This window comes from Triticum dicoccoides, chromosome 4A, assembly GCF_002162155.2.
Source record: "Triticum dicoccoides isolate Atlit2015 ecotype Zavitan chromosome 4A, WEW_v2.0, whole genome shotgun sequence".
Taxonomy (NCBI): Eukaryota; Viridiplantae; Streptophyta; class Magnoliopsida; order Poales; family Poaceae; genus Triticum; species Triticum dicoccoides.
This window is the reverse complement of record NC_041386.1, coordinates 112,124,985-112,140,339: the sequence shown is the minus strand read 5'-3', so window position 1 is coordinate 112,140,339 and position 15,355 is coordinate 112,124,985. Positions and strand designations below refer to the sequence as shown.

General features: G+C 42.7%; 1 protein-coding gene across 1 annotated transcript; it reads right to left on the bottom strand.

The window, feature by feature from the left end:
- Window positions 1-1,272: 1,272 nt before the first annotated feature.
- On the bottom strand, window positions 1,273-3,630 carry LOC119283440. Its single transcript, XM_037562993.1, has 3 exons — window positions 3,026-3,630; window positions 2,390-2,734; window positions 1,273-2,203 (listed from the first exon to the last, which is right to left on the bottom strand). Exons 1-3 carry the CDS (start codon window positions 3,628-3,630, stop codon window positions 1,273-1,275), a joined length of 1,881 nt encoding a protein of 626 aa, XP_037418890.1.
- Window positions 3,631-15,355: the final 11,725 nt, after the last annotated feature.

Sequence of the window (15,355 nt, the reverse complement as noted above, 5' to 3'; positions counted from 1 at the left end):
TAATCCAACACAAAGAACTTCAAAGAGTGCCCCAAGATTTCTATGGGAGAAGCAAAGACAAGAACGTGCATCAACCCATATGCGTATATTACCCCAATGTCACCTCAGGAATCCGTAAGTTGAGTGCCAAAACATATATCAAGTGAATCAAAATAATACCCCATTGTCACCACGAGTATTCATTTGCAAGACATATATCAAGCGCTCTCAAATCCATAAAAGTATTCAATCCGATAAAACGAAATCTCAAAGGGAAAACTCAATTCATCACAAGATAGAGAGGGGAAAACACCATATGATCCAACTATATTAACAAAGCCCGCGATACATCAAGATCGCGACATCTCAAGAACAAGAGAGAGAGAGAGAGATATTAAACACATAGCTACTGGTACAAACGCTCAGCCCCGAGGGTGGACTAGTCCCTCCTCATCGTGGTGGCCGCCGAGATGATGAAGATGGCCACCGGAGATGATTCCCCCCTCCGGCAGGGTCCCGGAACGGGGTCTAGATTGGTTTTCGATGGTACAGAGCCTTGCAGCAGCGGAACTTTGAATCTAGGTTTATTTCTGATGGTTTCTCTATTTATAGGATTTTTTGGAGTTGGTTTCACACTAAGATGGGCCTCGAGGTGAGCACAACCCACCGGGGCAAGCCAGGCCCACCAAGCACGCCCCGGTGTCTTGTGCCCTACTCCTTTACCTTCTAGTCCTTCCACGAAGCTTCGGGGGTCTCTTTTGTTCCAAAAAAATCGTCAAAAAGTTTCAGCTCATTTGGAGAACTTTCATTTCGGCACAAAAAAGAACACCATGGTAGTTCTGCTAAAAACAACGTCAGTCCGGGTTAGTTCCTTGCAAATCATACCAAAACCATATAAAATTGTTGTAAACATGGCATGAATACTTCATAAATTATAGATATGTTGGAGACGTATCAGCATCCCCAAGCTTAATTCCTACTCATCCTTGAGTAGGTAAATGATAAAAGAAACAATTTATGAAGTGTCAATGCTAGCAAAGTGCACAAGTTTGATCGATGATAATTTCAATCACTTTTCCTAGCATCATAACAACAACTCTTTCTCATAAAACTTATCATGATAATGTAGCAATTTAAAATGGAATTTTTGTTTTTGAAGCCTGTGACAGTGGGAGAGGCTCCCACTGTGATATATATTACCTTTCAAACATTTACATTACATTGTACAAGATGTTTACAAGGGGCAACCCTGGCCACTTTGTGGCAAGGGGTGGCAAGACTAGCAAAAGCAGACTAGTCAGAAGGAAGGGAGTCTAACAAAAGGAAAATGAAGTCCTTCATATTTTCTTTGACCCTATATTGAAGAAGACCAAAATCTGTTTTAAATCTATCTAGCCAAGAGTTGTAGGAGGGGTTGATTTGTCTGAATAGTTTGTCATTCCTCTCCTTCCAAATACTCCAAGATGCCTGAATGAATGCCTCCATGAACATAGGTTTATTCCAGTTTTTCTTGGCCGTTTCCAACCAGGGTAGTCGCGTGGTATGTTGTTCTGGATTCATCCCAAGTCTGGACCAGCAATGTTTACTAAATGGACAGTTGAGGATCATGTGATCAACATCCTCTTGGGCATGACCACAGAGGAGGCAGCTTAGATCGTCTCCAACATTATAGTGCCTTCGCTTGAGCATGTCTCTAGTATTGAGGCGATCAGAGAGGAGAAGCCAGCCAAAGACTTTTATCTTGACTGTAACTTTTGATTTCCACAACCAATGGTACGTTTTGTGAGCTTTGACATTTCTGAAGCAGAATTTATAGAACCTTCTAGCAGCATATTCAGTTGTCCCCCAGATATAAGACCAAACATCCTTTATGTTGTGACCATTGTCTAAGGTGACGTGGGCAACAAGGTGTTGAATATTTCTGACCTCATCACGCGCTTGCATGGATAAAGGAAGGTGGAACGCCTCGTCGAGGGAGGTGATAGTGAGAAATTGTTGCACGGATATATCTTCATTTCGAGCAAAGGAGAAGGCCCTTGGGTGAGAGTCAGATAAGATATCTTCAAGCCATAAATCCTTCCACATGAGTACTTTGTCGCCACGGTAAATCTCCACTTTGGATATGCCACGATAGATTGGAGTTAATTTAAGAACATCTCGCCACCAAAATGAGCCACAAGGGTCGGAAGCATGTGGTATCTTGTCTGAGTAGTAAGTAGACCAAATGAGGTCAACCCAAGGTAGGTCATGATGGTTATAAAATTTGTGTAAGTATTTGAGTAGGAGGGCATCACTTTGGATCTTTAAATTGATGATCCCAAGGCCTCCATTTTCTTTTGGGCGACAAATCCTATCCCAGGCAACCAAGGAGGTGCATTTCTCCCCTTGCTCAGTTTTCTTAGTCCAGAGGCATTTCCGACGAATCTTATCAAGTAGCTCCAAAATTTTGGGGGGAAACTTCAACGTGCATAAGGCGAAGATAGTAAGTGAGGTGATGACTGTGTTTACCAAAGACAGCTTTGCTCCGTACGACATCATCGCCAAAGTAGAAGTCATTCTTCGTTCAACAGAGCACACCAGTGGCATTAAGTCTTGAATGGAGGGTTTATTAGTGCGAAGGGGTAGGCCAAGGTAAGTGAAAGGCATGTTTCCAATCGTACATTCAAAAATACCAGCTAGCTCACTTGTAAGATCATCATCGCAGTTTATTGGTATAAGTGTTGATTTATGAAAGTTTATTTTGAGTCCAATGGAGATGGCAAAATCATTAAGGACCCCTTTCATAGTGTGTGTTTGGTTGGGGCACACCGGCATGATAATTATTGTGTCGTCAGCGTATTGAATAACTGGGTAATCATGCTGACCCTACCTATCAAAAGGCAGTCTGATCTTCCCCTGTCGGAACGCGTCATTAATGGCAACTTGAAGCAGATCTGCGGCGATGACAAAGATGAGGGGGGACAGGGGGTCTCCTTGTCGGACACCACTTTTGCAAATAAACTGTCTGCCTAGGACACCATTAAGAAGTACCAAGGATTTCCTAGTGGAGAATATGTTTTTGATCCAAGACAGCCATTTATCGATGAATCCCATATGTTTCATAATTTGAAGCATAGCACCGTGTTGTATTGTATCAAAAGCTTTAGCGAAATCAAGCTTGAGAAGTACGATTTTTTGCTTGGAGGTTTGAAACTGGTGGATATATTCAAAGGCCCAAGCGAGACAGTCTTGTATAGTTCTTCGCTTAATGAAACCATATTGATTGTGATGAACTATTTTTAGAATGATCTTTTGTAGACGGTTGGCAAGAAGCTTAGTTATCACTTTGAGACAGCAATTTAAAAGAGTGATAGGCCGAAAATCATTTACTGTTTCAGGTGAGTAAACCTTAGGTATGAGAGTGATGAAGCCTTCATTGATGCTTTCCAAATTTAGAGTCCCTTCATGGAACTGGTCACACAGCCTATAGAAGTCCTCCTTAATAATGTGCCAGCAAGATTTAATGAAATGCCCCATGAAACCGTCCGGGCCAGGCGCTCTATCAGCTGGCATTTCTTTTATGGCATTGTCAATTTCTTGCCTTGAGAAAGGTGCCGTGAGTTGATCCAAATCTTCTCTTCTTTTGATGATGTTGGGAAGGTCAAATTTCATTTGGTAATTACCAGAGGTCCCAAGCCTTTTCTTTGTATGTGTGATAAATTAGGGCCTCTTTTCCTGCATGGTCTTCCATAGTTGTACCATTATCAAGCCTAAGAGAAGTGATTGCATTTCTTCTATATATCTCGGATGCAAGTGCTTTAAGGAATTTTGGGTCTTCATCCCCAAATTTAACCCAACGGATGGTACATCGCTTCTTCCAATATTGTTTCTGATAATTTAATAACCAAAGGATGTGCTTCTTCAGGATTTTCCTTAAATTGCTTTCTGGAATAGTTAATGATATTTTGTTTTCTCGAGCATCAAGATCTGCCAAAGTGGAGTTAGAATTCTGTATGGCTGTGTTAAGCTTTGAAGTATTTTTACTCCAGTGCTTGAGTTCATATCTTAGCATTTTGAATTTTCGGCAGAGAATTGTGGCAGCATTTGGGGAGTTAACTGGTCTAGTCCAAACATCAGAAACCAATTCCATAAACCCAGGATGTTGCACCCAGAAAGATTCAAACCTGAACAAGTTACTTTTTGGTCTAGATGTTTCTATAGTGATCACACAAGGAATGTGATCAGAAACATGTTTTCCTAGGGGTTTAACCATGGTGTTTGGGTATGAAAGAGTCCAATTATTAGAGGTGAGGAACCAATCAAGTTGTTCTAACAAGGGCTCATCCTGCATATTACTCCAAGTATATGCTTTGCCTTTTATTGGAAGTTCAATGAGGCTTTGAGATCTAATGAAATCATTGAACGTTATCATGACATTAATGTTACCTCCTGGTTTATTACGATTTGTAGGGCTTCAAATATAATTGAAGTCACCAATGAGTAGCCAATCTTCAGTAGTGGGGATATTTAGGTTTAAAAGCCAGTTTGTACAATCCACACGTAAATCGCCTTGACAAGGCCCATAGATATTCACGAGAGTCCATTCTTGGGCCGACTGAGTGGACTTGAATTTGATAACCAGTGCAAATTCTTCTTCAATAATTACTGTACCAGTAAAACTGGAGCTGTTCCAAATGGTCACAATACCTCATAGGCCCCTCGAGAGGGTATGTAAGCAAATTTATCAAACCTTATAGGACAACAAGATTTAAGGAACATATTATCAAAGGAGGGCTTTTTAGTTTCTTGCAAGCAAATCACAGCACAGCCACTAGATGAAATAGCGTTCGAAAGTGCCAAAATCTTAGGATCGGAGTTTAGGCCCCGGACGTTCCAACAGAGGACGTTCCAATTTTAAAGGAGTACCATTACAAGCTAAAATGAAAAGCAGGAAAACTTAAGCATTAGAGGGACCACCCGCCTGATCATCCAGGAGCATTTCTTCAGTAAGCTCTTCAGGAGGGATTGCACACTGGTGGGATCCAATCGTTTGAATCTCCGAGATTTACAGTGGTGGTGGCACATCAGCATCCTGATCCTTAGACAGTTCAGTGATAACAATCGCAGATGTCACATTGGGGATGATCCTAGGTTTAACTTTTGATGTCTTGGCCTTGCTGTCAGTGATGAGAGGCACTTTAAATCCATCGTACTTGTTGGATCGGCTACTGCGTCGAACTTGTGAGACAGAAATTGGGGCTTTGGATTTGCTGCGTCTGCTCCTAGGCACTCCGACCGAGGATCCACCGCACACCAGGACAAAGCCAGAGTGATCCACGCCATCAGAGGGAACCAGCGAGGCAGTAGAGATGTCAGTAGAGGACTGAATCTCAGGAAGTTCAGTTATAGTCACATTGCTGTTCTGAGCATTGGAGGACACATTATTGTCAATGAGCCAAACCTGAGTGGAAGAACTATAAGTACGTGTAGCATCAAAGCAGGAGACAGTAGCAGAAGCATCAATCTGTCCACTGTCAGTTGTGGTCATCACAAGCTGGATATTCAGACTAGCCGTCCTTATACCACAACCCTGTGCCCAAGGCCCAAAAGTGGCCAAAGTGGGCATGATTCTGCTTGGCAAGAAGTTGGTGACATGAACATATGACAAGGGTTCATTCAATAGCATAGAGTTGATCAAGTCATTATCAGCAGAGAAATTGATGTTAATACCAGCATTTGAAACCTGTATGTTGAACTGGAGATTGTGCGATTGAGTTTCAGAGCCAGTAGTTGTGTCAGTGAAGCCTTGAGGAGCCACCAGGTCTTGAGAAGAAGCAGGACTAAAAACAAGAGAGCTGTTTCTCTATAGAGCTTGCATGATGGAAACAGGGACAAGGACCAAGTCCTCAGACCCCGAGCTGGATTCAGAACTGCTGTGAAGAGAAATAGAATCATTCCATGTAGCAGCTGGGCTGTCCAGTATGTTATCAGTAGGGTGAATACCATCCTGAACCTGCAGTCCCTCATTTGCCAGCCACTCCTGGAAGTTGTACAGAGCAGGCGGAGCTTGTGGTGGAGGGGCTGGCCATTCACTCCACTTGGGCTGAAACTCCACCTCCACATTCTACACATCCACCCCCTCATTGGCTATTGGAGCATTGTTTGCTGCCCCTTGCTGTGCAATCCAGTTATTGAGCTGGAGCTGATATAGTTGTTCGGCGATGAGTTCATCACCATAGAGAGGATGAGGTATACCATTCTCAGGAGGCGGATCTTCTCCGGCGGGCGGCACCTCAGGCAGATGGGCATTCCAGTCGCTGCTCCACAGCATGGTGACACAGACAGTCCAACTGCGTCTGTCTCCTCCCAACTAACGGACCACAAGACTTTTTGGAACCAGACGAAGACTGATTACCTTGGCTCTAATCAGAACGAACTTTCTGTCTCCTTTGGGGTTATGCCAATGAATCAAACTACCAAAGCTATCAACGGATCTGTGCAGGTAGTGGTATGTCTGGTAGTCATAGAGAAATCCCACATAAAGAATCCAAATAGAAGGACCATAAGATGTAAGCCTCATATTTAGAGCTTCATCATGCGGCACGAATGAGACAACAATGTTCATATCACCCTCAACATCAGCATCAATCTCAAAGGTAGTGCCCACAACATTATCTTGTACCAAGGGGTTTGCAAAACCATAAATAGCGATGCCCAGCGGATGATCATCAACCTCAGAAGGGAAGATGTGGGATTCACGCAATAGTCCAGTGATTACCTCCCGGAGGCCAGCCTTCTGATGAAACGGAACATGTCGATTGACCTCCGCAATGGCAAGGAAGTCGTGGTTGAGAGGAGCAGTGGGGTGCACCGCCATGTCTCCACGAACAACACGGTTTTCCGGCCCAAGCTCGATCGTCATCCCCGTTGGGAGGTAGGGGACGATATTGACAAGGTAGTTTGCCATTGTTTCTGGTGGAGGAGAGCTGGAGCTGGGGGAAATAGAGGAGGAGGAATGCGGAACGGCAGGGGTCTTGGGCTGCCAAACTAGTCTCGCCGCCCCCGTCCTCTTCCATCAGAATTGCGCCAGGTGTCCAACCAAGCTGCATGCACCACAATTAAGGATTGGGATTGATTTCTTTACTTGTTTTTTGTGGTACCTCGGTCTATGGTTCATCACAGTAAGGAAAGTGGGGATATTATTCTTACTGACCAGCGATTTGATAGGGAATTGGGTTGCATCAGAAGTAATGAGCTAGTCAGTAGAAGGAAAACAAGCAGCCATAGCGGATTCTTTGGGGATATTTTCCGATATTGAGTTCGAGGTATAGTCAATCCTGAGCGAGTCACTTTTATCCCGATCTTTAGGTTGCCACCATAGGTAGTTACAATCCGGATTGCCACATTCAGAATAAAAGTGTCCCAACAATTTACAGTAGTTGCAAAATAATTTGGAAGGACACAAAGCAGAAAAATGATGATCCGAACAACAAATAGCGCAAGATGGTCCAACAGAAGACACTGGCCCAGAGCCCGATTGTGTCAAAGGAACCTATTCTGGTAGGCCAACCGAAAGAGTGCAATCACAGCCCAGGTGGCCCAAGGATTTGCAGTTGGAGCAGATGTTCATTTTATTATAAATAAAGGTTGAAGGTGGGACCGAGGCAATATCCCAAGCTTTTACAATCTCCAAATCAGAATAACCAGCCTGCCTATAATCCAGAATGTGCAGCAGAATGAAACCCGGGATGGAATTCCATCATTCATTACGAAAATGATTACCAATAAATACAGATTCCTTGCATGCCTCATCAGTAATAATGACAGATTCGAATTTACCAAAACAAATGTCCGTTGCTGCCACTGAATCACTTATCGGCCCACTGATTGTGCTTGATGCAAAAGAGCCAAAATTAAGCTTTGCCCTAGATTGAGAGACATCTCGATCCTTGCGGATCAAAGGAATCACTAGATCATCACCAAGATTGAGCCATGATGGTTCACAATAGGATGAGCAACCAAATTTTTTCAACTCCAATAACGTGTTATCATCCTTAGAACGATTAGCATGTAGGAAACCAAGCTTTGATTTAATGGCCATAGGGGAACGTAGAGATATCTCATTGAGCTCTTTATCCGAATGCCAAGAGGAATTCACAAAAGAGTGGTTCCAAGAATTGTGGCGATAAAGATTAAAATGACAGATGAAATCAGGCCAAATATGGTCCTTAAGTCCATAGATGAAATGCCCCACTTTATTGGATGCCAACAAAAAATGAAAGTGTCTACCAGCCAAATGCTTGACACGGAAACCAACAGATGATCCACCAATGCAACATTGAAGAGCAAGCCCAACTGATTCTTCAGAGAGAGGGAATGAGGCAGAGGAGAAAGCCACAACCAAAAAGAATTCCTTGGCCGTTGCATGGGGAGAGAAATGGACTGTGGATCCAAACCTAGCATGCACTTGTGCCTCCACCGCCTGTCTGGGGGAGAAATCCCAGTGTAGTAATCCCTCCATGGATCTAGATCAGAGATCGCCATAGGTAGAGGTGGTGGGAGAGGAGGGAGAGAACATGGTGGGAGAGGGAGAGGGTAGCAAACGGAATTTTTGTTGTGGAATGCTACCTATCATATTCATCATATACTCTTTTCTTTTGTAGCATGGACATTTGGACTTGAATGATTCAAAGTAATAGTCTATAATTTGACATGAGGACATCAATACTCAAGCATATCACCAAGAAACCATGTCTTTCAAAATATCAACGCTAAAATAAGTTATCCCTAGACCATCATGCTCAATCATTGATCCATTCATGAAACACACTCGCATATTAACTACACCCAATGCTCAAGTACGATCATAGTGCCCCTAGTTGGTGCTTTATAAGAGAAGATGGAGACTCAAATTAAAAATAAAAATTTCATAAAGTAAAAGAAAGGCCCTTGGCAGAGGGAAGTAGGGATTTGTAGAGGTGCCAGAGCTCAAAGAGAAAATTGAGAGATAAAAACATTTTGAGAGGCATACTTTTCCCACCAACGAAAACGACTTAGAGCTCCCAACACTTTCCATGCTAGATATATCATAGGCGGTTCCCAAACAAAAAATAAAGTTTATTCCTTTTCCCACCATACTTTCACTTTCCATGGCTAACCATATCCATGGGTGCCCTCCATACCAACACTTTCCAAAGAATTTATTATTTTACAACATAAAGTAAATTCATTTTTAATTTCAGGACTCGGCATCCCTAATACCTTTGCCTTACTCTCATGCAATGACAAGTGAATAAACACTCATCATGAGAATAGCACATCTAGCATGGAAAATATTGGCCACCCCTCACCGCCTCGCGAGCGGTACGAGCACACAAAAGAGAAATTTATTATGAAAATTGGAGATGGCACATACAAATTTGCTTAGAATGACAAAAGAATACTGCATATAGGTAGGTATAGTGGACTCATGTGGCAAAACTGGTTTAAAGGATTTTGGATGCACAAGTAGTGGTCATACTTAGTGCAAAATGAAGGCTAGCAAAAGAATGGGAAGTGACCAACCAAGAAACGAATAATCTCATAAGCGAGCATTGAGCATAATTAACACCGAATAATGCACCACAAGTAGGATGTAATTTCATTACACAACTATTGACTTTCGTGCTTGCATAGGGAATCACAAACCTTAATACCAATATTCTTACTAAAGCATGATTACTCACCAACATGACTCACATATCACTATCATCATATCTCAAAACTATTACAAAGAATCAAGTTTATCTTGTCCAATGATCTTCATGAAAGTTTTTATTATATCCTTCTTGGATATCTATCACTTTGGAACTAATTTTCATGTGTTGCTTTTGATAAGCTCAAACAAATATAAGTGAAGATCATGATCATAATATTTATTTCTCTCAAATTAATTTAAGTTAAGCAAGAGAGAATTTCTTCAAAAATACAAAAGCACACCGTGCTAAAAAAGATATAATTGAAGCACTAGAGCAAATGACAAGCTACTCCAAAAAAGATATAAGTGAAGATCAAGCGAGTAGTTAAGTAAACATGTAGCTATTTGAGGACTCTCTCTTATCCAAAAACTTCCATATCTAAGCATTTTATTAAAACAACAAGAAAAACAAAATAAAATGACATTCCAAGATAGCACACATCATGTGAAGAAGCAAAAACTTAGGCTCAACCGATACTAACCGACAATTGTTGAAGAAGAAAGGTGGGATGCCTACCAGGGTATCCCCAAGCTTAGATGCTTGAGACTTCTTGAAATTTTATCTTGGGATGCCTTGGGCATCCCCAAGCTTGAGCTTTTGTGTCTCCTTAATTCTTCTCATATCACGGTTTTCCTAAATCTCAAAAGCTTCATCAACACAAAACTCAACAAGAACTCGCAAGATAAGTTAGTATAAACCAATGCAAAAACCTTATCATTCTCTACTGTAGCAAATCACTAAAATTATTATTCAACATTGTATACTAAATGCCTCTGCATATTTAATACTCCTATCATCAAATAGAATCATTAAACAAGCAAACATATGCAAACAATGCAAACATAACAGCAATCTGCCAAACCATTACAGTCTGTAAAGAATCTAAGAGTATCAATACTTCTTAAACTCCAAAAGTTATGAAAGTTTGCCACACTGTATAAAATATATCAGAGATTCTTGTGCAAAAAATTTCAACATTTTATCACATTCTGACTTTTCTAGGGAATTTTTACAACATCGATAAGCTTTCTGTTTTCAAACAACAACATGTAAACTTGCAAAACAAGCATGGCGAAGTCTATACTTGACATTTTTATTGAAATAAAATATGCAAAACATTATTCTAAATAACAGCAAGAAAATTCTAACAAAATAAAATGATGCTTCAAGCAAAACACATATCATGTGACGAATGAAAACATAGCTCCAAGTGTGGTTACCGATAATGTTGGAGATGAAAGAGGGGATGCCTTCTGGGGCATCCCCAAGCTTAGTTGCTTGGATCTTCCTTGAAGATTACCTTGGGGTGCCTTGGGAATCCCCAAGATTATGGTCTCATCACTCCTTATTCTCCTCATATCAACATATCACCAAAAACTTGAAAACTTCAATTGCACAAAACTTAACGGAACTTTGTGAGATAGGTTAGTATGATAAAGAGCAAACATTTCACTTTTGGTACTGTCGAAGACAAGATTCACAATTGTTCTCACACAATTCCTACTGTAGCATAAAATTTCCACAATTTATATTGAGCAATATAAGCCATGGAATATAGAAAACAAGCAAACTATGCATTGAAAACATAATCTGTCAAAAACAGAACAGTCTGTAGTAATCTATACTCCAACCATACTTATGGTACTCGCAAAATTATGAAAAATTAGTAAAACCTGGGAAATTTGTCTATAAATATTCTTCAAAAAGAATCAGCATTTTATCACGCTTTTGTTAAAAATGAGAATTGTTTTCCTGAGCGCAAAAGTTTCTGTTTTTCAGCAAGATCAAATCAACTATCACGGTAAGCCATCCCAAAGGTCTTACTTGGCACTTTATTGAAACGAAAGCAATAAAACATGATTACTAAAGTAGCTTAATCATGTGAACACACAAAAACAGTAGATAAAAGTGTTGGGTTGTCTCCCAACAAGCGCTTTTCTTTAATGCCTTTTAGCTAGGCATGATGATTTCAATGATGCCCGCATAAAAGATAAGCATTGAAACATAAAGAGAGCATCATGAATCATAAGTTCCTATATCATAATAATTTTCCATAGCATCATGAATAGATTCATTAATATAACCATCACATAAAGCATTCTTTTCATGATCTAAAAGCATAGAAAATTTATTACTCTCCATATAAGCAATTTTATTCTCATTCATAATAGTGGGAGTGTCATAGGAAACTTGAATACTATAAATTGTTCCCACATTAAAAGAGTATTGTTCAGTAAAAGGATATTCAAAATTATGACAATAATTATCACTACTTTTAATAACATAAGTGTCATCACAATAATCATCATATGTGGGAGGCATGCAATCATCATAGCAAATTTGATCATTCAAGGTAAGGGGACTAAAAAGATCATCTTCGTTAAGCACAGCATCCCCAAGCTTCGGACAAACATTAATTAAAGCAAATAAATTCTCAAACATGTCATTCTCATAAGACATAACATCCCTAAGCTTGTGGCTTTGCATATCATAAGCATAGTCATTCTCATCATTAATGGTATGAATAGCACCAACAATATAACAATTACTATCATTATAATTTCCCAAGTTGGTGACAAAAAGATTTCCAAGATAATAAGAAGTATCATTATCTTCCCAATCGTAATCATCACAACAAGCAATAGGCATAACAAAATCATCATCAAGTGCATCATCTTCCACAATTATTTTTGATTCATTTTCATGAGGCACAACAATAATAGGAGCAACATTATTTGGGAGAGATACCTTTTTTACCTCTATTCTTTCTTCTTTTCTTCTTCTTCACCACATCATGTGTGGGTTTAATTAATCTTTTCAAGCTTCTTATTGATGAGATTGGTTGGATAGGAAGCTCCTCCTCGTTACCTGATTCATCATAATAAATACTAGGAGGGTATTGGGAAATATTTTCCCTTTCATTAGTACTCTATTCATATTCTATTTGTTTTCTTGACTTTAGATAGTTGGCAATATAAGGATTCTCAATGCAATTTACCACATGAGGGAGTCCTGGATTAGGGGGTGCCCGGATAGCCGGACTATACCTTCGGCCGGACTCCTGGACTATGAAGATACAAGATTAAAGACTTCGTCCCGTGTCCGGAAGGGACTTTCCTTGGCGTGGAAGGCAAGCTTGGCGATATGGATATGTAGATCTCCTACCATTGTAACCGACTCTGTGTAACCCTAGCCCTCTCCAGTGTCTATATAAACCAGAGGGTTTTAGTCCGTAGGACAAACAACAATCAGACCATAGGCTAGCTTCTAGGGTTTAGTCTCTTTGATCTCGTGGTAGATCTACTCTTGTACTACCCATATCATCAATATCAATCAAGCAGGACGTAGGGTTTTACCTCCATCAAGAGGACCCGAACCTGGGTAAAACATCGTGTCCCTTGTCTCCTGTTACCATCTACCTAGGCGCACAGTTCGGGACCCCCTACCCGAGATCCGCTGGTTTTGACACCGACATTGGTGCTTTCATCGAGAGTTCCTCTGTGTCGTCACCTTTAGGCCCGATGGCTTCTCCGATCATCAACAGGGATGCAATCTAGGGTGAGACCTTTCTCCCCGGACAGATCTTCGTATTCGGCGGCTTTGCACTGCGGGCCAATTCGCTTGGCCATCTGGAGCAGATCAAAAGCTACGCCCCTGGCCATCAGGTCAGATTTGGAAGTTTGAGCTACACGGCCGACCTCCACGGAGACTTGATCTTCGATGGATTCGAGCCGCAGCCGAGCGCGGCGCACTGTCACGATGGGCATGATCTAGCTCTACCGCCAAACAGTGCCCTGGAGGCCGCACCCGCATTAGCTCCGACCCTTAATTCGGAGCCAACTGTGCCAATCGAGGATGGGTGGTTGGACACCGCCTCGGGGGCTGCAATCTCTACGGCGATCGAGCCGAACACCAGCCCTATTCTCTGTGAAGCCCGTGACTCCAAGGAGCCGGACTCCTCTCCAGACTCCGAGCCCTCCGCGCCCCTATCGATCGAACCCGATTGGGCGCCAATCATGGAGTTCACCACCGCGGACATCTTTCAGCACTCGCCCTTCGGTGATATTCTGAATTCACTAAAGTCTCTCTCTTTATCAAGAGAGCCCTGGCCGGACTATGGTCAGCAAGGTTGGGATGCGGATGATGAAGAAATTCAAAGCCCACCCACCACCCACTTCGTAGCCACTGTCGATGATTTAACCGACGTGCTCGACTTTGACTCCGAAGACATCGACGGTATGGACGCCGATGCAGGAGACGATCAAGAACCAGCGCCTATAGGGCACTGGAAAGCAACCTCGTCATATGATATATACATGGTGGACACCCCAAAAGAAGGCAATGGTGATGGAACAGCAGAGGATGACCCCTCCAAGAAGCATCCTAAGCGCCGGCGTCAGCGGCGCAGCTCTAAATCCCGCCAAAGCAAAAACGGTGATTCTGGCACGGGAGATAATAACACCCCGGACAGTGCCGAAGACAACCACCTCCAGCAAGATTCAGGACAGGAGGATGGAGAAGCCAGCCCGCATGAGAGAGCGGCAGACAGAGAGGTCGAGGACGATAATTATATGCCTCCCTCCGAAGACGAGGCAAGCCTCGACGACGACGAATTTGTCATGCCGGAGGATCCCGTCGAACAAGAGCGTTTCAAACGCAGGCTTATGGCCACTGCGATGTAAGGACATATTTATCCCTAAGTGTTTTGGTGATTGATGACAACGCATTTGTGGACTAATCGTGTGCCATGAGTATTCCAGTTACTTCTTTGCTAGGCACAAGATGATTGGGTGCCCCTCGAAGACTGGCGAAGACGGCGTCTTTTCTACGTTTCTTTTTGGTGGATTTGAGTCGTAGGAAAGCCGTACTATTAAGAGGGGGTCCGCGTTGGAAAGGTTTGGGTGGAATCATCACGTACACATCTCCTTCTTTTCCCCTCCTTCTTCCTTGGAGCTTCCTCCGTTGTCTTGCCTCCCTTGTCTGGCTGCCGTTGTTGGTTGCGGTAGTACTGCTCCCAGGTCAACGGTAGTACCGCGCGGTGGCGCGGTAGTACCGCAGGTGCCCACGGTAGTACCTCTCCCCTGGAGCTGCACTACCGCTGCCCACCAGGCTAGTGCCGCCCCTTTGCGGTAGTAGGAGCGGATGTAATATTTTACATCCGCACCTACCGCGGTAGTACCGTTTTCACCGAGCGGTAGTACCGTGCTATGCAGTCAGGCAGTAGTACCGCCCCTCGGCAGTACTACTGTGCGGGTTTTTACTACTTCCGTTTCTTTGCGGAAGTAGGCATGGAAGTTTCTCTTCTCCCCTAGCTGGGATTTTTGCCTCACGGTAGTAACGCATGGGGGCGCGCGGTAGTACCGTGCGTGCGGAAGTACCGCCCCCAGCTTCTGTGCGTCTGTTTATCGGTTCTGTGCTGGGGTTGCGGCAGTACCATGGGTCGGTACGGTAGTACCGCACAGCCGTGCGGTAGTACCGCTTGGTTGCAAGCAGCAGTACCACGCGGCCTTGCGGTAGTACCGCTGGCCGCGGGCTGGTTGGTGGGTAACGGTTGGATCTTTTCCACACACTATATAAGGGGTCCCCTTCTTCCCCGTTGACTCACCTCTTCCATTACTAAGCTCCATTACTTGCTCCAAGCTCCATTTTCGCCCGATCTC